Source organism: Gilbertella persicaria (genome assembly GCF_025201335.1).
Source record: "Gilbertella persicaria strain CBS 190.32 chromosome Unknown B0P05scaffold_35, whole genome shotgun sequence".
In the NCBI taxonomy this organism is placed as follows: Eukaryota; Fungi; Mucoromycota; class Mucoromycetes; order Mucorales; family Choanephoraceae; genus Gilbertella; species Gilbertella persicaria.
In genome coordinates this window covers 224,805-247,572 of record NW_026251996.1, presented here as the reverse complement: position 1 = coordinate 247,572, position 22,768 = coordinate 224,805, and the positions used below count along the sequence as shown (strand labels likewise).

Sequence of the window (22,768 nt, the reverse complement as noted above, 5' to 3'; positions counted from 1 at the left end):
GCATAATTATACATGAAGAGATGTTGGAGTAAGTAGTAGTAGAGTTTATGCAAATGACTGAGTCTCTATTATCATAGACTACTTTAAATTAATTAAATAATGTAAATTATGGATTTCGGTTATGTGGTGATCTGAGCACTTTCAATACAAAATATAATAAATAGTCTTTCATCATATAAATGAATAATTACTTATAGCACTATACATCATAAATATAAGGTAAGCATTGTATAATGACAGTAAATAACGGTAACTGGGATAATATGGATATTTACAAATAAGGAAACCATAATTGTACCTTTTAGATAACCAAGAGGATTAAAGGAGAATCTACATAGTCAACTCCCAGGCACAAGCTGTCAAGGTGTTAAGTAATCAATAATCAGTAATCATAATTAGTCAATAAATCAGGTAGTATAAAAGACAACCTGGAAAAGATATATTTTAGAGAACAATAAATTTATTTTGTAATAAAGAAGTACTGAACAGTCTCACTGTATTTCTTTGTTTTCTTTTTATTCTATTCTATTTTCATTTCACAACCCAAACATCACAGGTTATACGCCTTGATCTATTAAAAGATGCATCGACTTATTCAGTACAAGTGGCTCTTTTATGTCTATTTCTGATGTAAATCGATTATGATATATTTTAGCATGTAATTGAAGACTTATTTAATGTCAGATCATCACATGCATATAGATTCTATATGTTCACAACAAGTTCAGATAGAAAAGTATAAATACTGTGCTATTGATAACTATAAGTTCTTTACCTTATACTTACTTTATCAATACACAGACACGGACGTCACGGCTTTCTAAAACAGCTTTCCAGTGATGTCATTGGTTAAAACATTTTCAAGAGTCATGTGACCTATACTATAAAAACTATATTAAATTAGTTAAACAACAAAAATGTCACAGAAAATAGTGATTCCAGTAAGAAGCAGCCAATTGAAGCTGAATATAACCTTCCAACAAACTATAATCCGAACAAACGAAGGTTTAAACCACAAATACTGAACAAAAGAAGAAAGAAAGTCCGCCTCAACTTGATTCGCATTAGAAAAGCCAAGCACACTTTAGATTCGTCAAAACACAAACATCAATCAGCTTCAAGTATTTAATTACTTCCTTCTCCATATGTTATAGTTTATATATTTTAGTATAATTAGAGAACATATAAATACTGTGTTATTGATACTTGTAAGTTCTTCATCTTATACTTACTGTATCAATACACAATTCCTTTCTGTGACGTCACGTTATTTCCAGAATATTTCCCAGTGAATCTATTGGCTAAGAAACGCTCTATTGTCTCGTGACTTAACTAAAAATACAAATCTTAGTAAATTATTAGATTAACAAAAATAAGTTGAGGGGCTATGGCCCAATGGATAAGGCGTCTGACTACGAATCAGGAGATTCCAGGTTCGACCCCTGGTAGCCTCAACATTTCTTTTTACTATTTCATTGAGTTTCGTGAGACGTTTTGGGATTGTATTGTAATTTTTATCGTTATTTAGCTGATAAAAGAGGTCTATTTAATTCAATTGATTTACATGGTCTGCATAGCAAATTCCAGCATATACATAAGCCAAATTCTTGTGAAATCATATGATGTGCTTTTGCCATAGATAAATTGCAAATGATAATTATAATTTGTAGATAAAATCATAGCCTAATTAGACCAGGATGTATATTATGATTATGAACAGTTTGGACTCAAGCATATTTATCTTCAAACACGTTATAGGAGACAAAGATATATGAAACTATAGTTTAGCCATCTTGGCGGCTCTTCTTCGTTCAATGTTACAACTAATTTCGGTTTTTAAGACTAAAGAATAGACTTAAACTTATTACTATTTTTAAAGGCACAGCTGTCTCACTTTTATGCAAAGCTCTGGATGTCTTGAATGCCCTTCAATTCTTTGTGCTCTCGAGATTCTCCTGACAATACATGATTTATTAAATAATTTTTCTTAGTAATTACACAAACGTTCTTGACGTCAAAAAAAAATCGTGAGGTATGACAAGAAAATTTGACGTTCTTCAGACTAAATGATTCAGCAGTAGATAGTATAAATGAATAAGGATAGTACTCATAAAGGATGCAGGCCAACTGTAATATCTCGCCGCTTGTTGTTTAATATGGAACCAAAAAAGAAGTACTTGTCAAAGTTGATATATAATAAATTGTTTCTTTTGACAAGGTTCATAGAAACAATAAGAAGACCTTTATTGCCGATGTAGAACTTTAGGTCCTAGCACCAACAATTGGATTCTAGACTATGAGTTTACTCTACTTTAATTTTCGTCTTCTGTCGTTCAATACAATACAGGTTCATGTATTTAGTTTTAAACACGCATTATAGAGTTTGACTTGTCAGTTCGTATTGAACCAGAATGACAGGTGGTCTAATGTGGAAATATACCTGCAATCAAGAAGCATTTACATGCTTGATGTAACCACATTCTATAGTAAAATTAATAAAGAGGGTTTGTATGTAATTTAAATTAATATAATTGTCCTACCAGCGCATGAAAAAATAAGGGAGTTTGTAGTGCAAGATAATAGAATCAGTTCAATCTCAGTCTTTTATTGGCGTGTAGTTGAAGCAGCAGGCTTCTTAACTGTATAAAGCTAGTAAAGAAATAGCCAAGACATGATTTTGAATGATCTCGTTACAAATTTAAATATAGAATAACCTAATTTTCCCCCCTTCCTCCTCAACAAATGTTACAACACTTTTTTTTCCCGGCCTCCATATATAAACAAAAGAAAAAAAAAAAAGAGAGTCATAGACCTGAATTGATTCTTTCTTCCTTCTAAAACAAACTCAACCTTCTTTCTTTTTATATATTTATTTCTCTTAGACAATAGACTTTATTTATTTAATATTTTAATTTTAAAGATGATATCAAGCCATCGCACTAATAAGTCTCGAGGATTGAATTATTCATTCGTATTGTTTCTATTGCTTTTTTTGTTCAACATCTGTAGTACAGCATACGTCAATGCAGAATCAACCGATAACCATGTAGAATATATCCTTGAATTCGCTACATTGAAACAAGTAACAAATTTCGTCAAGGAACATACGAAATCGAAAGAAATTATTCGTGTACGCCAAACATATGAATCTGATCTTTTTAAAGGTGTAGCCGTCGAGTTTAGTGACGAAAAAGTTGCCAAAAGCATATTGGATCAAGTCAGTATCTTAAAATTCTGGCCTATTTATCACCATATTGGTCCACAGGCACCTTCCCATTCACAAAAAAAGAATAAGTCTACCACGGTTACTACTCGTTTTATTCCAGAGAACAAGGTGTGTGTGTGCGTGTGTGTAGATGGGATTTTCTAAATATTTATAATTTCATACAGGACACAATCAGCATTTTGACCCAGGAGAACAATAGATTCGAAAACCTGAAATCAAACGGAACAGGAATTAAAATTGGTATTATTGATTCAGGTAAGAGTCTTTTTTTAATATTAAAAAAATATCTTTCTAACTTGATCTTAGGTATCGATTACACTCATCCTGCACTAGGCGGGTGTTTCGGCAAAGGGTGTAAAGTCGCTTATGGTTATGATTTGGTTGGAAATAATTTTGATGGTCTTCCCAACTCTATAAAAGAAAGCAGTGATCCTATTGATGATTGTCCTTCTAACTCAAGTACGTCATAAATACCATGTTTCATATATCAAACTCTGGGCTTATAATTATATATATTTAGCTTCAGCCACTGGACATGGAACATTTGTTGCTGGTATTATTGCAGCTGATGACAAAATTTATGTAAGGATACAATTCCCCTTTTCTTGTACACTTACATGTTTTCTCCTGCATCTTACAATAGAATTGGCACGGTGTCGCTCCTGGTGCTACACTCGGCATGTGGAAGTAAGAAAGAGCAAAACGAGAAAATATAAATCTAACTTTCTATAGGGTCTATGGCTGTAATTATGCTAGTTCACCCAATGATATCATGTTGAAAGCAATGGAAATGGCATACAAGGTATGTTTCATAAACCGCATTACTATATTTATATACTCATTCTATTTTTATTTTTAGGCTGGTATGGACGTGATCAGCATTTCTTCTGGTGTTAGCGGAGGATGGGACGAAAGTGTATTGTCTGTGATGGCCGATAGATTGGTGGCTAAAGGAGTTCATGGTAGTTTCTGTCTTTATCAATCTACTCTTTATTCATGTATTTTTTTATCTAGTTGTTGCTGGTGTTGGCAATAGTGGCACAAGTGGAATCTTTTTGACTTCTTCTCCTGCAAGTGGTGAAAAAGTCATCAGTGTTGGATCTACAGACAATAAGCATGCTCCTGGGTATCTTCTCGAATTGGTTAACCCAAAAAAATCGATTCGTAAGTCTATTAGCTTTTATATGTATCGTTACTTATTGTCTTTAGCTTATCGTACCTTTGTCAGTTCTGCACTTACATTAAATAGTACATTGCCCATAGTCGCTTCAGGCAAAAAGTTCAACCAAGCTAATGATGCTTGCAAGAAACTGACTGGCAAGAAATACAAGAACAGCATTGTCTTGATACATCAAGGAGGTTGTGATACTATGAAAAAGATTGAACATGCCTACCGCGCTGGTGCTATTGCTGTTGTACTGTATACTGATATCAAAGATGCTGCTACTACTTACGAGGCATTGACACATGCCACTTTGCCTATTGCTTTCATTAATAATGATGATGGCCGTACAGTCTTTAAAGCTATATCCAAGAAGACAAAGGCACGATTTACAAACACACTTGTTGCTCTTGACACTAATTCTGCCTCTGGAATTTCCTACTTTTCTACCTTGGGTCCTACTAATGAACTTCAAATTAAGCCTGAACTAGTTGCGGTAGGAAGCAACGTGTTCTCCACCTTACCAAGTTATCTTAAATATTATGGTTTTGAATCTGGCACGTCATTTTCTACACCCTATGTTGCTGGATCTGTCGCTCTTTTGCTTTCCAACACGAAAAACACGAGTCCGGATTTAGCAAAGCACGCCTTGATGAACTTTGCCCAGCCAGGTAAGCATGCACACATATGCGCACGAGTATTTAATTTTTTTCTGGATATTATAGTAAGACCACCTATCTCCGCTAATCCTTATGGTGATTCCCCTATTCGGCAAGGTGCTGGGGTGGTCGATGTTGCACAGGCCATCGATGGTCTTCAACAATTCCACGTATCACCTGCAAAACTTAGTTTTAACGATACAGCTCACTTTAATGCCAAGCAGCACATTACTATTCATAATCACCACTCAAAAGCATTGACGTTCCACATACGCCATGATCCTTCTTTGACTGCTAATGGTTATTCTATCACAAACGAGTCCTATACACCCAATGAACCCGTCCAACTCTACAATGGAAATAACTCTGTAGCCAAATTGATCTTTTCCAAGTCTGTTGTCACTGTGCCTGCAGGAAAGTCTGTTCAGATCGAATTTACAGTCAAGCCTCCTACTATCTTTAAGCCATCATGGCATTCAATTTATGGTGGATTTATTTCAGTCTCTACTCAAAATTTAAAGGCCAATGTGCCCTATATTGGTATGATCGGCAACATGTCTGATCTCCCCATTTTAGATCGAACAGCAGGGCCCTCGAAGATAGCAGCATTTCCATTCCCCTCAATTGGATTAGCAGATGGCGATAACACATTAAATGGAAACAAGACAGGTCATTTCAAAATCAAGCGTGTTAAGGGTCAGAAGACTGGTATGGGCGGACTTTATTTGATTGCTAGATTGTTGACAGGAACACCTGTGCTTCAGATCCAAATATTAGACGCCAAAACAAACAAAGTTGTTGGCGATGTCCCCATGACGACAGGAACACCTCGTAAATGGATGCTACGCAACACGCTTTCTATCACTGAGTCATCTACCACATTCACTTCTTGGTATTGGTCAGGCGAATACGTGCCTAAGGACAGTACATTGACAGATAAATCTTATAAAGCCAAGGTAGTCGAATCTGGATCTTATCGCCTAAAGCTCCGAGGTCTGCGCGTGTTTGGCAATCCAGAATGCGACAAGGACTGGGATGAATGGATTTCGCCCAAATTAGTACTGGATATTGATTATGTTAAATAAATAAAGGAGTATATCCAACCCGCGGAATTATCGTTACACCAAACAATCTATTTTTGTACATGATCAATATAAAAAAGGTTTTCTATCCCCGATAAAAGTGATATTATAAATAGATATGTTATTGTTTCTGTTTCTTCTTCTTTTCCTCATCTCATCTCATCACTAACAATGACTGTTTCCTCAATTCTCCCTATGAACGAATCTGAAATTCAAGACTTGAAGGCCCGTTTTGAAGCCAATGGCCAAGGACACGTCTTTCAATTCTTTGATAACCTTGAAATTGAACAGCAAGCTCAACTCCTTAAGCAACTCTCGGAACTCGACGTAGAACGTTTAAATCAAATCTACAAAAAGGCTGTTGAAGGTGCTGAAGCTGCCCTTTTGGACAAAGAGACTAAATTTGAACCTTTGCCTGATACCGTCTTTGAATCTGTCTCCAAGGCTTCTCCTAAACAAATCCGTGAATGGGAAACTATTGGTCTCACTCAAATTGCTCATGGTAAGGTTGCTGTTATCCTTATGGCTGGTGGCCAAGGTACCCGTTTAGGCTCTTCAGATCCTAAGGGCTGTTATAACATTAACTTACCCTCTAAGAAGTCCTTGTTCCAACTCCAAGCTGAACGTATTTTGCGTCTTCAAGATATTGCTCGTCAATACACAAAGCCTGGTAAGGATGTCATTATTCCTTGGTACATCATGACTTCTGGCCCCACACACGCCCCTACCTATAACTTCTTTGAAAGTAACAACTTTTTCGGTTTGAAGAAGGAAAACGTCATCTTTTTTGAACAAGGTAAGATAAATCAGGAGAAATTTAGATATGCCTATTTGTTTGTTTATTAATCTTAAATTTCTAGGCACTCTTCCTTGTTTGACCATGGAAGGTAAGATCATTTTAGAAGCAAAGAATAAGGTAAGACGTGGCTTTTAACCATGAGAGGAGCCTATTCTTAACCAAATATGCTATTTTAGGTGGCTATGGCTCCTGATGGCAACGGTGGTATCTATGCTGCTGTTCAAAATAAGGGCGTGATTGCCTCATTAAAAGAACGCGGTATCCTTTACTCTCACTGTTACTGTGTCGACAACTGTCTTGCTCGTGTTGCTGATCCCGTATTCATTGGTTACTCTGTCGCTAAGGGAACCGACTGTGGTGTCAAGACAGTCAGCAAGGCTGCACCCGAAGAACCTGTAGGTGTTGTTTGCGTTCGTGATGGTAAATATAGTGTTGTTGAATACTCTGAAATCTCTCAAGAACTCTCTGAAAAGCGTGAAGAAGACGGATCTCTTGCCTTTGGTGCTGCTAACATTGCTAACCACTTCTTCTCTACCGAGTTCTTGGAACGTGTGCCCTCTTTTGCTGCTGAACTTGAATACCACATTGCAAAGAAGAAGATCAAGTATGTCGACCTCGAAACTGGCGAAGTCATTGCTCCTAAATCTAACAGTGGTATGAAGCTTGAATGCTTCGTCTTCGATGTCTTCCCTTACGCCCAACACTTCTCTGTCCTTGAAGTTGATCGTAAGGATGAATTCTCTCCTCTTAAGAATGCTCCTGGAACAGGTGCTGATTGTCCCGAAACATCAAGAAGAGACATTGTCGCACAACATGTGCGCTTTATTGAAGCAGCAGGCGGCAAGGTCGTTGGTGAACACGAAGGTGACTTTGAAAAGCTCGAATTCGAATTGTCCTCCTGGGTTTCTTATGCCGGTGAAGGCCTTGTAGAATACGTTTCTGGAAAGACAATCACTACTCCTGCCATTATTGAAACCAAAGAAGACTTGATTCGTCTTGCTCATTAGATAAATTACATTCCTATAGACATTCACATCCCCCTTTTTTTGTACAGAAAAATTTCTCTTGGAAGTTGTTTTTTTGGTCGTTTTTCTTTATACCTCTTTTTCATCTCAATTCAATAAAGTAAATCGCTCATTTACCCATGATTTTAATGGATATGTATCAGTCAGATTGGCGCATTGTTCTTTTTTTTTTTAATCCAGGCTTCCGAAAATTGAATTCAATTTCACATGTAATTTCGTATAAAAAGTATGGTATGATGATCGGTTCTGCTCTGACTGTATTACGACTCTACCCGAAAAGACCTGTGTTACATTACCCCGCACAGTTATAGTCATCTATATTAGCTGTTTATTTTCTAAATTTCAAGTAAGCAGATGTATACAAGAAGAGAAGAGCATAAAACGAAAAGTAAAAATAAATAAAATGAACAAATAGATACTTGGTTTATAGGTATATGTGCTTCATATGCATCTCTATATGTGTGAGTGTGTGCACGCCTTTCTTTTTATAATTTACAAGTCAGCTCATTATTTTAAATATATTTCAGCTAGTTCCAACTGTCTTTTTCTTTTCTTTTCATTTACAAACAATGTCTAGTTCAAGTAAATTTAGTATTTCTATAGTTGTATTTTGATATTAATTGTATTGTTTAGATCTTCGTTTAGCATGCGTGGTAAGTATTGATCTTTAAAGATGAAGTTATGCGTACTAACAATGTATGCAGATGGTTGGTTTACCTGCAAGAGGGAAGACCTTCACTTCGCAAAAAGGTAAGCAGCAGTTGTATATGCAGTTATTCATACCTTATTTAGTCTGCAGGTACCTTACCTGGCTTGGTATTTCAACCAAGGTGTTTAATGTGAGCAATTATCGCCGTCAGTTTTATGGTGCCCAACAAGATCATACATTTTTTGATCCCAATAATGAAACGGGCTTGAAACAGAGAAAAGAAGCAGCTTGCACAGCTCTTGATGACATGATTCGGTGGTTTAAAGAAGAACAAGGAATTGTTGGTATTTATGACGCTACCAACTACACTAAAGAGCGAAGAAAATGGGTACACGAAAAGCTGAGTAAAGAAAACATCCAGGTGTTTTTCATTGAATCTATTTGTCAAGACGAGTCTCTCATACTCGACAATATCAAAGAGGTCAAACTCAGCTCACCCGATTATGCAGATGCAGATCCAGACCAAGCGGTTCAAGACTTCAAGGCAAGAATCGATCACTACAAAGACCAATACGAAACAGTTACTGAAAGCGAATACACGTATATTAAACTCGTCAATGTTGGAAGTCAGGTGATTATTAACATGATTCGCGGTTATCTTGAGTCTCGTATTGTGTACTACTTGATGAATTTACACACGGCTCCCCGAAAGATCTATATGAGTCGTCATGGTGAGTCTATGTTTAATTTGGAGGGCAAGATTGGTGGCGATTCGCCATTATCGCCTCGAGGTATGCTGTATGCAGAAAAGCTTCCCGAGTTGATCAAGCAGAATTTGGGCGATAAGGAATTAATTATTTGGACATCTACTTTGCAGAGAACGATACAGACAAGTTCGAAACTAAATTACCCCAAAATGAGTAGAAAAGCGTTAGATGAATTAGACGCTGGCATGTGTGACGGTATGACATACGAAGAGATAGAGGTAACGATATAAACACACTGTCATGCATGACTAATAGCTATAAAAATTAGGAGAAATACCCAGAAGACTATGCAAATCGTGATGAAGACAAGTTCAATTATCGTTATCGTGGTGGAGAGGTAATCACTGAAATATGTATATATGTTTATTGACTTGAATTATAGTCTTATAGAGATGTTGTGTTAAGATTAGAACCTGTAATTATGGACCTTGAACGACAAGGCAATATTCTTATTATCGGTCATCAAGCTATCCTGAGATGTATTTATGCTTATTTTATGAACTATAATCAAGAAGACTTGCCATATATCAAGATCCCCTTGCATACGGTGATTGAATTAACCCCCAAGGCTTATGGGTGTGAAGAAAAGAAATATAAAGGTAAAAACTAGCGCAAGACTTAAAAGTGATGTTAACTTGAATTAGTCGATATTGAAGCAGTAGATACACACAGACCTAAACCTACTATCAAGAAAAAGGCGTCTAAACAAGATACACTAAGGGGAGCAAGTGGAGAGATAGCAAGTGATGTTGGAACTCCTATTTTACCCATTAGCCCACAACTCTGGCCATCTAGTACTACCAAAGCGTAATTGACAGTGTGAGAAATTAAAATCAACGGCTCAATTTTTGTCCGCCAAATAAATTAACTTGAACAATGAAAGTTCATTAATAAGTGTTTACTTGACTGTATATCGAAAAGAAACAAGTCGTTTATGCTTTGTTCTTCTGATTGTTTTAAAAGAGCCTGTTTCAACCTAGATACAATAAGAAGGAAAAATTGATTTACTTTTTTGTACTACAATGGAATTTCATATCCAATTATATATCGGACCCAGTTTAACATTTGTTATCTTTCTTTTTCTTCTTTTCTTCTTTCGAGTCATGACTTCTCTTGTTTGTGGGACTGAATCTACGAGACCGAAAAGACCAAGATCGAGCTTAGCAGTAAGTATACATAGTCTCTCCTGTTATACAGTCATGATTGAATTATTCTAGTGTATTCGGTGCAGGAAAAAGAAGGTCAAATGTGATTTCGTTCAGCCCACTTGTGGTCGTTGTAGTGGAGCTAATCTAGCATGCAATTATGCCACTCCTCCCCGTCGAGTGGATGGTCTTGCTTTTGACCAGGTCGGCAGTAATATTCAAGATTTGAAAGGAAGAATGCAGAGAATGTATAGAGAATTATCAGCAATGAGGGACAATATGCATCCTTTTTTCGTTGGAAAGTTCCAATTTGATCATCAAAACAATAACGAATTTAATCAACAAGTGAGATGGAAGATATCATTTGCTCCTTCAGGCTTAAGAATAGACACCAACATTGCTAATGTGACTGAACTCTATCGCATCTTATTAAGTGGTATTCGTCAACTGAATATCAACCATGATCCGTCTTCCAACAGCTTGTTTAATGTAATAGGTAATAAGAGTCGGAGTACAATACAACAAACAACCTGGGAAAAAAACGATCACCGTTTATGGGAAGTCAATGACTTCGAGGCACAGAAAGTCATATTAGAAAAACAAGAGCCACAAGCAACCGCTGATCTGCCTGAAGGAACCCTAAGCCATCTTATGAAAACATGTTATCACTCTTGCTTTTTAGCTTACCAGATATTGGATAAAGATGAATTCATGGCAAAATATGATTCTGGACAACTAGAGCCATTACTTGTGAATTCAATTCATGCTTGGGTATTTAAGCACGGTTGTATCTACCATAATATTCCTCACACACAAAAAGATGCAGCAACCATAGGCGAGGCTTATTTTTCAAAAGCCCGAAGATTATTGGAAAAACGTTTTGACCAAAGCAATTTCACCACAATCCAGGCTCTGTTGAACTTATACATGTACCAGCTTAGCAGTGACCGTTCTAGCTTGGCTTATCTCTACATTGGCTTGGCCATTCGGATGGCACAAGACTTAAAGCTTCATAAGACAGACTATATGCCACAAGATCCAAAAGAGAGAGAAAGGAACAAGCGGCTTTGGTGGTCTGCTTATTGGCTTGATCTTGATGCTGCACTTGAATCCAACAGACCCACTATGGTAGACGATAAAGATATTGATATCGACTATCCTAAAAGACTTGAGACAGAAGATCAAGAAACAGGTTACCGTATTGAATTCAGCGTTCAGTTTATCAAACTGATGAGAATACGTAAAGATATTGCCAAGCATTTACCTTCAGAACAGTCAGGACAGTCTCTACTATCTGCTATTTCGCGTTTGGAAGCCGCTTTGACAAACTGGTTGCACGAAATGCCACATGATCTTAAATATGATCCGAATATCGACAACGCGTTTGTCAAGGCAGGTTCTTTCCGAGACGAAGCGCGTTTGATCCTAAATATTGCGTACCAAACAACCTGGATTATGCTACACAAATTCTTCTTGCCCGAACAAAACACAACGGCTTCTCCGGTTGCCCTACTGTCACTCAATATTTGTACCAAATCAGCCAACTCAATCACAAAAATGCTCCAGACTTATGCAGCACAATGTCATTGGTGTTACTTGTTCTATGCTTTGAATGGTATAGTAGCCAGTGTGGCTATTCATCGTTTGAATGTGTTGCTCAAAGAAGACGAAGAAACAGCTAGTGTTTCACAGCGTCATCTATTACTCACAGCACATATTTTACGCAAATCACCTCTGATTCGCAAGGAAAAAGTGATCAAAATCGTCGAAAGCATACAAGGCTTTTGTAAAGAGAACAACCTCAGTATGAATCTATCTCAATTCGAACCGTATGTTGATGAACACATGAATCCAGCACCCATTCAATTATCAACTGAGTCAATCTCATATATCAATAAAACCGTGTCCAAACCAAGCAAGTCGAGGCGCAAGAACAAGGACAAAGAAAAACCAACTAGCAACACAGAGAGTATTCTCTTGACAGACCCTAACAGTAGTCTTGTCAATTTTAATATTCAACGTATGAACAATAGAAAAGCTGAACCGGACTACCTCTTGAATGACAAGCTTGATTATTCAAGTAGTATATCAAGCAATTCCTCTTTAGATGATCAGCAGAATACACAAAATACTATAGACCTGCATACTCTCTTAATGTCAGATGTAATGCAGAGTCTTTTGTACAATACACAACCCGATGAGTCCGATAACCGTATCTATCTCACAAATGGCCAGTTTTATTCCAATAGAAAAAGATCTTATCAAGAATAAAACATGTAAATAGGATATAAAAAATAGCTCTGTTTTTATTTACTTGGCGCATAAGAAAGGAAATGTGATGGGTTGTGCTATTAAATATTATAGAAAAAGGAGAGTAATGATCCTTTACATGTTGTAAAGTGGTATATATCAAAAAGGTATCACAGTGTTAAGTTTTTTTTTAGGGTTGTTTTTTTTTGCGTTAAACCGAGAAAAAAATATAGTTACGAACATAGAGTGCTGTTGAGTCTCAAGTGATTTAGGATATCAGCATCTTCATAAACAATGTTGCTGTTCAGCTCACTTGAAGCTTGGTGAAAAGAGATCATGGCCGAGCGACTAAAGAAAACAAATAAACAAACAAGCAATAAAAACAATAATGTACCTGTCTATGCTCATATCTATATTTATAGTGTCATCTTGCTTACAAGCAATCATGAAGAAAGGCAGGGCAATTCTACTAGATTGCTGTGCAAACAACGTATGATTATCTTGGTTTCTTAGAATAAGACTGCGGATATTTAAATGCTACAAATGGTAAAGTGTGTTAGTGTATACATACAGTGGTATTCCGTCTGTACCTTTTGTAACTTGCCATTGATTGATTCACGGAGTCTTTGAAGAGACTCGATCAATTCTCTTTGACGAAGCTATAGGTCACTAATTAATAACTTAGATAGATATGTCTCACTTTACTTTTTCCTGTTCAATTTGTTCCAATAGTGCTTTTTCGTTGTTAGTTTGTTGATAGCATTCAGGTATACCAAGCCACTTTATGACCTTTTTGTCTTTTTGAATGATGTTCATGGCCATCAGTACATTCAAAGCATCATAGACACGACGTCGAATGTTTTTTTGGTCATAACTTGATTTCTAATGAATAAATAAATAACACTAGTTTGAATCGAATGTTCATTATTTACATGGATTCTTCCAGTAGAATTTTGAATGTCAAACGCTAATTCATCTGCCACCTTTTAAAGTTACTTTTTAGTCATCCCTATATTATGTAATGAGTTTCATTACCTCGTTATAGGATGTAATTCCTTTTTCAGCAACCTTATCACACACTTGCCTACTGAAATGACGCAGGCCTTTGGTTGAGCGAGCAGAAAATGAAAGACTGCTGTTGTCTTCAAGGCAAGGTTTCTTTTGTGGATGTTCCATAACTTCATCTTGTTTTGGTCTACCTCTCTTTAATGGCGGGAGTGTGTCAAAGAAATCATATCGGCTAGAATCCAATTGCTTCAGTTCCGGATCCGAGTTGAGTAATGAAGCAATAGATCCTTTTCTTCGTACATCTTGTTGCTCGTCATCTAAAGAAGAAAAAGATGAAGGAGAAAAGTAATGGTCAGCAATTGAAGGTGGTGAAGGACTAGGATAAGGTGTATTCATCATGACCGCTTGAATAGGAGGAAGTAAACAAGGCTCTGATTTGTTGTTATTATTCAAGAAAGGTCTTAATTCTGCAACATCGCGGTTTGTGGAACGTCTGTCAGAACTGTGGGCTCGATCCATCATCATAGTTGGCTTTTGTTGGTTAGAAAGCGGGGGTGATGGCAATGCAGACATCATGGAATATGGGACAAAGGCTGAACAAGTCATAGTAAAAAAGGGCTAATATAATATAAGCAAAAGAGATAGGATGAAGTAAATATACTTACACTGTAAAGGAAAGTAGAATATGAAAAAAAAAAAGGATAGAGTAAAAGAGTGGTATTGGGGAACTGTTTGTAGACAAGAGGAATAAAAAGAGAAAGAAAAAGAGAGAAAAGAAAGAGCAATCATAAATATATCTTTTCCATCAATTAAGGTATAGTGTAGTTTAGAACAACAAACAACAACGACACTTGTAGTATACATTAAAAGAAAAGCTTAAATTTTTTTAGTCATGATATCTAGGATTGATCTAGAATAGAGTTTTTTTTGTGACATTATTTGTTTCGTCCCTCTTTCAAAACTATGACCGATGTCTGGCTCTTTCCATGCGATTCTACACAGTAGCACAAAACATCAGACGATCGGTCCGAATACATACACTGTGAATAATTTGTTGAAAAAAATTCGTGCGCTTTCCAAAAAGAATTTCGTACAGCCATTTTCGTATGCTGATGATTCAGAGATTTTCCTTCTAAACAATCTTCAAATTTTGAAACAAAATATCTATGAAAACCCTGCATATCAATCAAGTATATGCTGTTACATACCTCCGTGATTCTAGATGTCAGTGGAATTACGGTAGAATGTAGACATAATCATAGCCTCTTTCTTGAATGTATGATTTGATATCCAAATTAGAATCTGAAATGCTTTATGATAACCGAATCTTCTTACAGTTTAATAAAGACAATGATTAGGGAGAGCATTGTTTGTAACAATTCACTTTTGTAGTCTTTTTTTTTCTCGAGATATGTTTCAATTCTTAATTTTATTTAATGTACAAGTGGGGGTAATCTAATGCTTTGCAGAATGTAAAATTTGAATAACACCCTCAACAACCTTGGGTGGAAAGTCTCGGGCACGCATTTGGTCTATAATCTGAACAGCGTGCTCTTTGTGTCCATTTTCAACATAAGCCTTGACCATTGCTTCATAAGTACTTGGTTCTCTACTCAATTCATCATGGTCGCTCATTTTATCAAAGACCTGCTGAGCTTTATCTAAACGACCTTGAGCACCATAACCAGCAATAAACAAATTTTCAATATAAGAAGAAGACTTGGTACCTTCCTTAAGCATGCCTTGATACAGTTGTTCAGCACTCTTCATGTCATTGTTGTCAATATAGGTATTCAAAAGAGCTTGATACACAGTTTCACTAGCCTTGACGCCTGCCTTTTGCATTTCCTTGTACACAGCCAAAGCAGATTGAACATCACGGTGGAGACAACCATAAGAATTAATCAGAGTGGCATAGTGAGAAGCATTGGGACGAATACCATGTCGCTTGGTCATTTCAGTCAATAACTTGTGTGCAGTCAACATATCATAAGCAGGAATATTGGCATAGGCTTCCATCAATAACTTGTAAGTATGTTCAGAAGGCTTCACGTTGAATCGTTTCATGAGGTTGTAGTATTCAAGCGCCTTTTCACGGTTGGGCTTTTGTTGCACATAAAACTGAATCATGCTGTTATAGGCACCAATACGAGGCTGATACTTGGGAGATGAGATCATTTCTTGGAAATAACGAGCAGCACGGCTTTCTGAGCTACAACGAATACAAGCAGAGATGACAGAAGCATACGTAATAGAGTTAGGAGACACACCGAGTTGCTTCATTTCATCAAGCAAGTGCAGCACAGGCTCAATCTTGCGACATTTGGCCAATTTGGAGATGATGACGTTGTAAAAGTAGACAGTAGGACGGACATTATGCTTCTTGGCTTCTTCATAGATGGCGAGAGCATCGGTTGATTCATCAGTAGTAGAGTTAGCAGTACAGGCCAACAGAGAACCATAGGCATCAGCATCAGGGTACATGTTTTCGCCACGAAGCTTGTCATAGAAGATCTTTGCAGCATTGAGATCACCGTTACGAGCATGAGCAATTAACATAGAGTTGTAGAGAACATAATGTGCTCGTTGCTTACGGTAATTATCCAGTTGACCAAAGGAATCAATAGCTGTATTGTAGATGTCTTGAGCAGCATCCAAACGACCGGATTTGGTAGAGTGTTGAATCATATCACGTACAGCCTCGGGTGTAGGAATAAGACCTTGCTTGATAATCTTGCTGTTCAACACATCAACAGCCGCGTCAAACTTACCGCATAAAGCAGCCTCCAAAGCATCGGAAGAAAGCAAATCGGATTCAGTAATAATGTCAGCAGAGGGAGCAGCACGGACAGCATCACCACTTTCAGGAGTCTTGACAGGTACAGCCTTGGTTTGTTCTTGAAGATAAGGAGCAAACTCTTTCTTCCAACGAGCTTCGTATTCTTTGGCCTCATATTTCTTCATGCGAGTCAAGACACGAACATAGATACTAGCAGGAAGAGATAAGTTCAAAGAGTGCATATCTTGCAAGAGATCGAAAGCAGTTTGGCAAAACCCTTCAGGTGTGTTTTCTTTACGGAAAGCAACGTCGTAAAGAATGGCATAAACCCGGTTTGTCAAATCCTTCGACATGTGTTGCCATTGAACAGGATCATTTCTAGTCTCTCTGTACATTCTCAATACAACATCACACACGGCAGGTGTAGGATGGATATTGTAATGTGTCATCAAATCAAGAATAGACATGGCAGACTTGATATCGCTGCACTTCGTAGTCAAATCCATTGCCAGTTGAGAGACAGGAGAGGAAGCATCCAAAAAGTTAGACGTGGTATGGATTTCAATCAAGGGCTTGAGAACAGAGATAGCTTCTTGTATGCGGTTGTTGTCAACAAAGGCCATCACCACTTTTGTACACAAAGTAGCATTCAAGTCTAAACCTCGAGAAGTCATGTCCTTTACAACATCAAAAGCTTGAACAGGCATGCTGTTTGCAGTGCAAGCATAAATGTAATCAGCCAAATGACCATACTGTTTAGAAATGTCATGATTCAACAAGTTTTTGTAAACTTCAGTGGCCTTGTCAAAGTTCTTAAGACGAGCATAAGCTGAAAGAAGAATACCGTATGTGTTTGCATCAGGTCTAGGTAAGCTGCTATCATTTTCCAAGCGAGTAAGCATAGACTCTGCAGTCTCCATATTGCCATCGAGACAAGCTCTACTCAAAATCTTGTTGTAAGGTACAATAGTCACCTTGACTTGATCCTTGACCATGACATTTTCAACAAAATCCAAAGCGCTCTTGAGATCACCTACATTACAATGAGCATAGACGAAGGCATTGTATACATAGGCAGGATCATGACGAGGAAGTCTACTCTTGTGCAACTTGTATTCCTTGAAGCATTCTTGAACAGCTTTCAAATCACCTGCTGTGCCGAAAAGGAACATGAGTGTAGCAAATGTGTTGCTGTTGGGGCTAACATTATGAGAACTCTCAAGGTGTTCATAGATATAGAGACCTTCCTTTTTGCTGCCCTTGAGTGATAAGCCACGGATCAACGTGTTGTAGAGCTCAGTATCAAAGTCTTGAGTACACTTTTCACTGACAGCTTTGTTAAACAAGTCAAATGCCTTCTCCATGTTTTTCTCATTTTCTAATTCTACTAAGTTGGGTACATGATTGCCAGAGCGAGCAATTTGACGTCGAAGCATGCTAACTGTTCTTTGAACTTCAGTGTGTCTGCTGCAAAGAGAGCGAATCAAAAGCGCATATGTCTGAGAAGTAGGACGAACACCAGAAGCAACCATGTCTTGATAAGCATTCAACATGGGCGTCAAGGGCTGGTTGTGTTTGCGCAATCGACCATAGGCTTCAATCACAGCTTCATATGTCTGAGTAGATAAATGAGGGGCCTTTTCACCAGCAGCAGATCGTCCCTGAACAAAAGCGTTTACAACAGCCTCTGAGTTTTTCTGTTTAGCAGCTTGGAGGATGCGAACATCGACATGTGTAGATTCAGAGACGGCTTCGATCGATCTGCCTATCTTACCACTTGATTTCTTTAAGCGACGATTAGGACCGACTGTTGTCCATGGCGATTGTTGGTGAGGGAAATGAGCAAGTGTAGCAGCAGAAGTAGTAGCGCTGTTGGTGTCAAGCTGTTCCTGCTTTTGAGGCTGGCTTCGGGTGGTGTAAGAAAGCTTCCCAGCTGAACGAGAAGGTAAGTTGGCTAAGAAAGCTGTTGACTTAGGAGCAACAAGTTGTTTGGTGAGTACACCTTGCCTTGTGACAGTGTTGATAATGGTTGATGTTCCTTTGACACCGTACATAATTTAGGACAAACAAAAGAATGTTTAAAGAAAAAAAATTGTTTAAAAAAATATTTCTCGTTTAAAGTTAAGCTGCTCTTTGATTTTGACTCAAAATTCTCGGGTGGTTTTCTAAAGCTGAAGTGACGTGGTCTCAAAAGTAAAAATCTGCTACTTGATCCGTTTTTTAGCCTTAAAAAACACACTAAAGGTAAGTCGTATTGTCCTTTTTTTTTCTTTTGTCAAGGGAGCTAATGCATTTTGTCACTGTGTATGAAGAGAAATAAAGAACACATAATAGGGAAAACTAGGACTACAATATCTCTCTTCCTATTGGATTGCTGACTTTTGTTTTCCTTCTGGAACCTGCCATTTGTCGGAAGACCATTATGATGCTTATTTAGAATGACAGAGCGCTTGTAATAGTGTAGAAGAGATAGCATAATATGTTAACATAAGCTGTGCATTGCAGTTTTAAAGGTATCCATCAGCTCTATCTGTCTCACTGCATATATCTCTTAACATGTATTTTAGTGTGTTTTGCAGGCAAGTATAATTATCTACTTGAATTCTCACAAGAGGCTGTAGTACAATACTTTATTCTTCTTAAGGAATTCTACTTTTTACCATAGAGAATCGGTCCACATTATCCAGTGTATACTTGGTTGTTTTCCCGCCCATAACATGGTCTTCTGGTTTACTGAGATATTCTCGAATGGATGCATTGTATTCTGCTTCATCTTTACTCATTTCTTTCATTTCTTTTTCCTTTTCACGCTCTCTTTGATTTCTTTGTTCCATACTTGAGTACCTTTTATAAGCAAATCCTAATAGATTTACACCCACTACTACTTTGAGTGCTAACAATCTATTCAACGGTAAATATCATGATGATAATAAAGAAAAGAATACTTTACATGATGGCCAAAATGACTACCACAAGTGCCCATATGATAAATCGAAACAATTGGTCTAGTCCATGTTGAAGCCAGCCGGATTTGGCCATAGAAACCAGTAACATATGCACTTGAGTAGGTAAGACTTGGTTCAATAGGTTTTGATGATTCATCAAATAATTCAATACACTTGTAGCAATCATGGAAGCCATAGCATTTGTATTAGCTGTCTGTGTACTTTGTGACATAAAGATCATGGGCAAAATTTGTTGCATCATGCGTACATGCTAAGTATCTATTAAGCAAAGTAATGTGTGTCTATATATACTTACCAAGCAGGCTAATGGCAAGACAGGGAATCCAATACGTCGAGACACTACAGGTGATTGATCCACAAAGGCATGGTGCTTACCACTCATTCGACCAGGACTACCAATCACAAGATCCTTACAGAGCACATCAATGTATTTACCATAAATACTAGGACGGATCTGATTAAATTTTGTGATAAAAGCATGTTTGAGCCAATCGACCATCAACTCAGATGCAATCACCATCAAGACAGGTGTCATGAGTGTATTGAGTGAAGTTGAAGCAGGTAACTTAAACAGGGGAACAAAGGTAGAAGGTAAAATAGAAGAAGGACCAGATTCAGACAGCTCAATCACATTGCGCAAAGTAATGATAAATAAGAAGGCACACTGTTGAAAGCGTTCTACTACATCTATATTCCATAGTTAACCCTTCTTCTTTCTATGAATAAGAGTCTTTGTTACCTGCACAAGTTAATTGGAACAAGTTTTCTTTTTCAAATCGCTTAAAGACAGAAGCTTTAATTTCGACAAACTGATTTGAAATTAATAAAGACAACAACGCATTGGAATAAAAGTTGATGGCCACATTCAAGGTAATCATTTGAAAGAACAATACCATTGTGTGGACAGCTATGAAGAGGAATAAACATGTGTATAAATACTGTAGTCACTTACTCATGTAGCCTGCTGCTAAAATAAACAGAGTGATAGGCTTCAATTGTCTTTTAGCATAAGCAGCATTTCCCATCCCTTGCTCAGGCCGACCCAATGTAGATTTTGAAAACAAAGCGTCCAAGATATCCACACCCACAGAACAACATAGTTTATCGCATATTTCCAATACATTAAAAACTACATAAAGCTTCAAGACTGCTTGTCCACGAATGGAGTGATAAATACGAGAAGGATCAAAACTACACATAATGATACAAGTGATAATAATCAAGAATCCCTTCAATAAATCACATTTCTGTGAAGACCTTAACCTAACAAATCTATAGACAATCAACAAGACTTGCATCTTTTCTTTTAGAGACTTACTCTTGTCGTCGACCCAACAAGGCTTGAATGTTGTGCAATATATACATGATATAATGATAAAATGCTAAGCAGAATCTAAAAGGAAGGATAGTAAAGGTATATAAAAACGAATCCAGACAGACAAAGAACCCAAATCCCATTAACTAATATATAAATATATGTACTGCCCCATCATTATGTGCTTACCTTTTCAATGGCTCCAGGCACAGCTAAGAAATTGGTAATTCTTTCTCGTTTCAATTCTTGAGTACTATCAAAATCAGCCACTGTCAATTCATCTTTGAGATAGTCCAAAAAGGATATCTGGTTTAAAGAAGACGAGGACGAGGACGGCGAAGAAGAAGTTAAGGATTCATCTGCGATGTTTGTGATGCGTAATCCTTCCAGTTGTTGTGTAGGCACTGTTTGAGATGCATCCCAGTCTGTGATCTCGTTTGATAAAGGCGATTTGCCTGCTTGTAAATGAGATGTTCTCTTTCTTTTCTTTTTCTTTTTGATAGAAGATGAAGGGGGTGGTGATAAAATATCAAAGTTATTTGTGTTGATAGGTGTAGCAGGAACTGAGGTCGCCTTTCTTTCAATTGCTATTTTTTGTCTAAGTTTGGGTGTTTCCACCCATTCACTATTGAGCGAAAACTTTTTGATTCGAGTATCCATAGAGAATAAGAGAAAAAAACATGCAAGAATATGGACTAGTCCATTTGATTGGACAAATTCATAGACTGAAAATGAATTGACACGTAGTTGACTTTGTGATAGCATTAGAGATCAAATCACTTGTTATAATGTAATAGCCAAATATCAAGTATAGAAACAAAGAAAAAAAAAGCGTCGAGATACTTAACCAGTATATTATCTGAAATCTTGGTTTCTGAAAACGCAAGGTGTAAAAAGAATTGCAACAAGAGAAGTATACATATGATAATCACTTTTTTGCAGTCATAAAATGCCATTAGTTTCATTAGATCATGTAAAAAGCAATTGTACTTGCTGAAATAAATATACATCTTTTAGCGAAAGAATGTGTAAATCCTTTTGGTACATTGACTTAACTGACGATCCATCAAAGGAGCGGACAAATACACACGTTTGTATGACCATACAAATGTAACATAAAGCACTTCTGTAAGCTTACAAATACTCTACATGTTCAAAAATCATACTTACTGACAAACCCGGTGCCTTTGGAATTGATTCAAACCAAAAAAAAAGCGACTTGTAAAAAATGGTCATTTTCGACTCTGATCCAAAGAGTACTACTCATGGAAAAGGCTAGTTTGACAAATCTTTGATCTTCTTTTTGATATTATAGAGCTATCAACCAGATTAAATACTTGAAATGACCGTCAAAAGCTACAGTTTTTGGTGAACATATTTGTTTGTCAATTGTATTGTCTGTTTGCTCAATACTTTAGGAACAAAGCTAATACTTTCTCTACAGCAATAGACTTGCAAAGGCAATAGCTGTAACTTTTGTCACTACACCAAAGCCCAATAACTGCGTCTTTATGCAGTTCTCAGCAAAAAGTCGATTTTGGATGCGACGGGAAGAAGAATTGGAATCATTCTATTTCAAACTTCGTGTGTAGTCATCCTGTATCTCTTTTCTCCGTTTGCTCTCACTTTTACACTATAAGATAACCATGTTTTTATTCCTATATGTTATTTAATACTTTAAATGACATAGTATGCTTCAGAAAGATTTGTTTCTAGTACATTTATATGACACACAGGGCAATAATGCTCAAAACACTGTTTAAATGCACTATTCTTTGATGCATTACGACTCGACAACCAGACTACTAAAATGGCCTCTTTTTTCATTTAAGACATGTTTGGAATCAAGGAATCAAATGGTACCATTTGTTTGACTGTTTTTCGAGATTCATTTTTTTTGGGTCATGGAGGATCACGAGAGGTCCGTGAAGATGAA

The 22,768-nt window shown here is 37.1% G+C and overlaps 7 protein-coding genes and 1 non-coding gene across 8 annotated transcripts; 5 read left to right on the top strand and 3 right to left on the bottom strand.

Annotated features, from left to right (window-relative positions):
* Window positions 1–1,381: 1,381 nt before the first annotated feature.
* Window positions 1,382–1,454, top strand: B0P05DRAFT_t80. The gene has a single exon. It is a non-coding gene; the product is annotated as a tRNA-Arg (tRNA).
* Window positions 1,455–2,820: 1,366 nt separating this feature from the next.
* B0P05DRAFT_495492 (peptidase S8/S53 domain-containing protein) lies at window positions 2,821–6,232 on the top strand. Its single transcript, XM_051575376.1, has 10 exons — window positions 2,821–3,334; window positions 3,391–3,481; window positions 3,533–3,685; window positions 3,747–3,808; window positions 3,870–3,913; window positions 3,959–4,028; window positions 4,086–4,188; window positions 4,241–4,390; window positions 4,436–5,059; window positions 5,114–6,232. Exons 1-10 carry the CDS (start codon window positions 2,921–2,923, stop codon window positions 6,130–6,132), a joined length of 2,730 nt encoding a protein of 909 aa, XP_051432464.1. The 5' UTR covers window positions 2,821–2,920; the 3' UTR covers window positions 6,133–6,232.
* Window positions 6,233–6,280: 48 nt separating this feature from the next.
* B0P05DRAFT_552138 (nucleotide-diphospho-sugar transferase) lies at window positions 6,281–8,076 on the top strand. The gene is made up of 3 exons (XM_051579433.1): window positions 6,281–6,925; window positions 6,990–7,045; window positions 7,105–8,076. The coding sequence occupies exons 1-3, from the start codon at window positions 6,301–6,303 to the stop codon at window positions 7,933–7,935; spliced, it is 1,512 nt and encodes a 503-aa protein (XP_051432463.1). The 5' UTR covers window positions 6,281–6,300; the 3' UTR covers window positions 7,936–8,076.
* Window positions 8,077–8,513: 437 nt separating this feature from the next.
* B0P05DRAFT_552128 (6-phosphofructo-2-kinase-domain-containing protein) lies at window positions 8,514–10,345 on the top strand. Its single transcript, XM_051579432.1, has 7 exons — window positions 8,514–8,535; window positions 8,587–8,606; window positions 8,658–8,703; window positions 8,746–9,587; window positions 9,638–9,706; window positions 9,752–9,968; window positions 10,014–10,345. The coding sequence occupies exons 1-7, from the start codon at window positions 8,523–8,525 to the stop codon at window positions 10,178–10,180; spliced, it is 1,374 nt and encodes a 457-aa protein (XP_051432462.1). The 5' UTR covers window positions 8,514–8,522; the 3' UTR covers window positions 10,181–10,345.
* A 76-nt stretch (window positions 10,346–10,421) lies between these two features.
* B0P05DRAFT_552125 (fungal-specific transcription factor domain-containing protein) lies at window positions 10,422–12,800 on the top strand. Its single transcript, XM_051579431.1, has 2 exons — window positions 10,422–10,535; window positions 10,587–12,800. The coding sequence occupies exons 1-2, from the start codon at window positions 10,473–10,475 to the stop codon at window positions 12,783–12,785; spliced, it is 2,262 nt and encodes a 753-aa protein (XP_051432461.1). The 5' UTR covers window positions 10,422–10,472; the 3' UTR covers window positions 12,786–12,800.
* On the bottom strand, window positions 12,796–14,551 carry B0P05DRAFT_552121 (E2F/DP family winged-helix DNA-binding domain-containing protein). Its single transcript, XM_051579430.1, has 7 exons — window positions 14,438–14,551; window positions 13,800–14,390; window positions 13,697–13,747; window positions 13,470–13,646; window positions 13,355–13,423; window positions 13,159–13,301; window positions 12,796–13,112 (listed from the first exon to the last, which is right to left on the bottom strand). Exons 2-7 carry the CDS (start codon window positions 14,376–14,378, stop codon window positions 12,998–13,000), a joined length of 1,134 nt encoding a protein of 377 aa, XP_051432460.1. The 5' UTR covers window positions 14,379–14,390; window positions 14,438–14,551; the 3' UTR covers window positions 12,796–12,997.
* A 624-nt stretch (window positions 14,552–15,175) lies between these two features.
* B0P05DRAFT_552116 (uncharacterized protein) lies at window positions 15,176–18,657 on the bottom strand. Its single transcript, XM_051579429.1, has one exon. The coding sequence runs from the start codon at window positions 18,603–18,605 to the stop codon at window positions 15,228–15,230; it is 3,378 nt and encodes a 1,125-aa protein (XP_051432459.1). The 5' UTR covers window positions 18,606–18,657; the 3' UTR covers window positions 15,176–15,227.
* Window positions 18,658–18,698: 41 nt separating this feature from the next.
* Window positions 18,699–21,851, bottom strand: B0P05DRAFT_552114 (eukaryotic membrane protein family-domain-containing protein). Its single transcript, XM_051579428.1, has 9 exons — window positions 21,022–21,851; window positions 20,836–20,978; window positions 20,470–20,789; window positions 20,257–20,424; window positions 19,813–20,204; window positions 19,502–19,767; window positions 19,119–19,452; window positions 18,864–19,064; window positions 18,699–18,795 (listed from the first exon to the last, which is right to left on the bottom strand). Exons 1-7 carry the CDS (start codon window positions 21,595–21,597, stop codon window positions 19,191–19,193), a joined length of 2,127 nt encoding a protein of 708 aa, XP_051432458.1. The 5' UTR covers window positions 21,598–21,851; the 3' UTR covers window positions 18,699–18,795; window positions 18,864–19,064; window positions 19,119–19,190.
* Window positions 21,852–22,768: the final 917 nt, after the last annotated feature.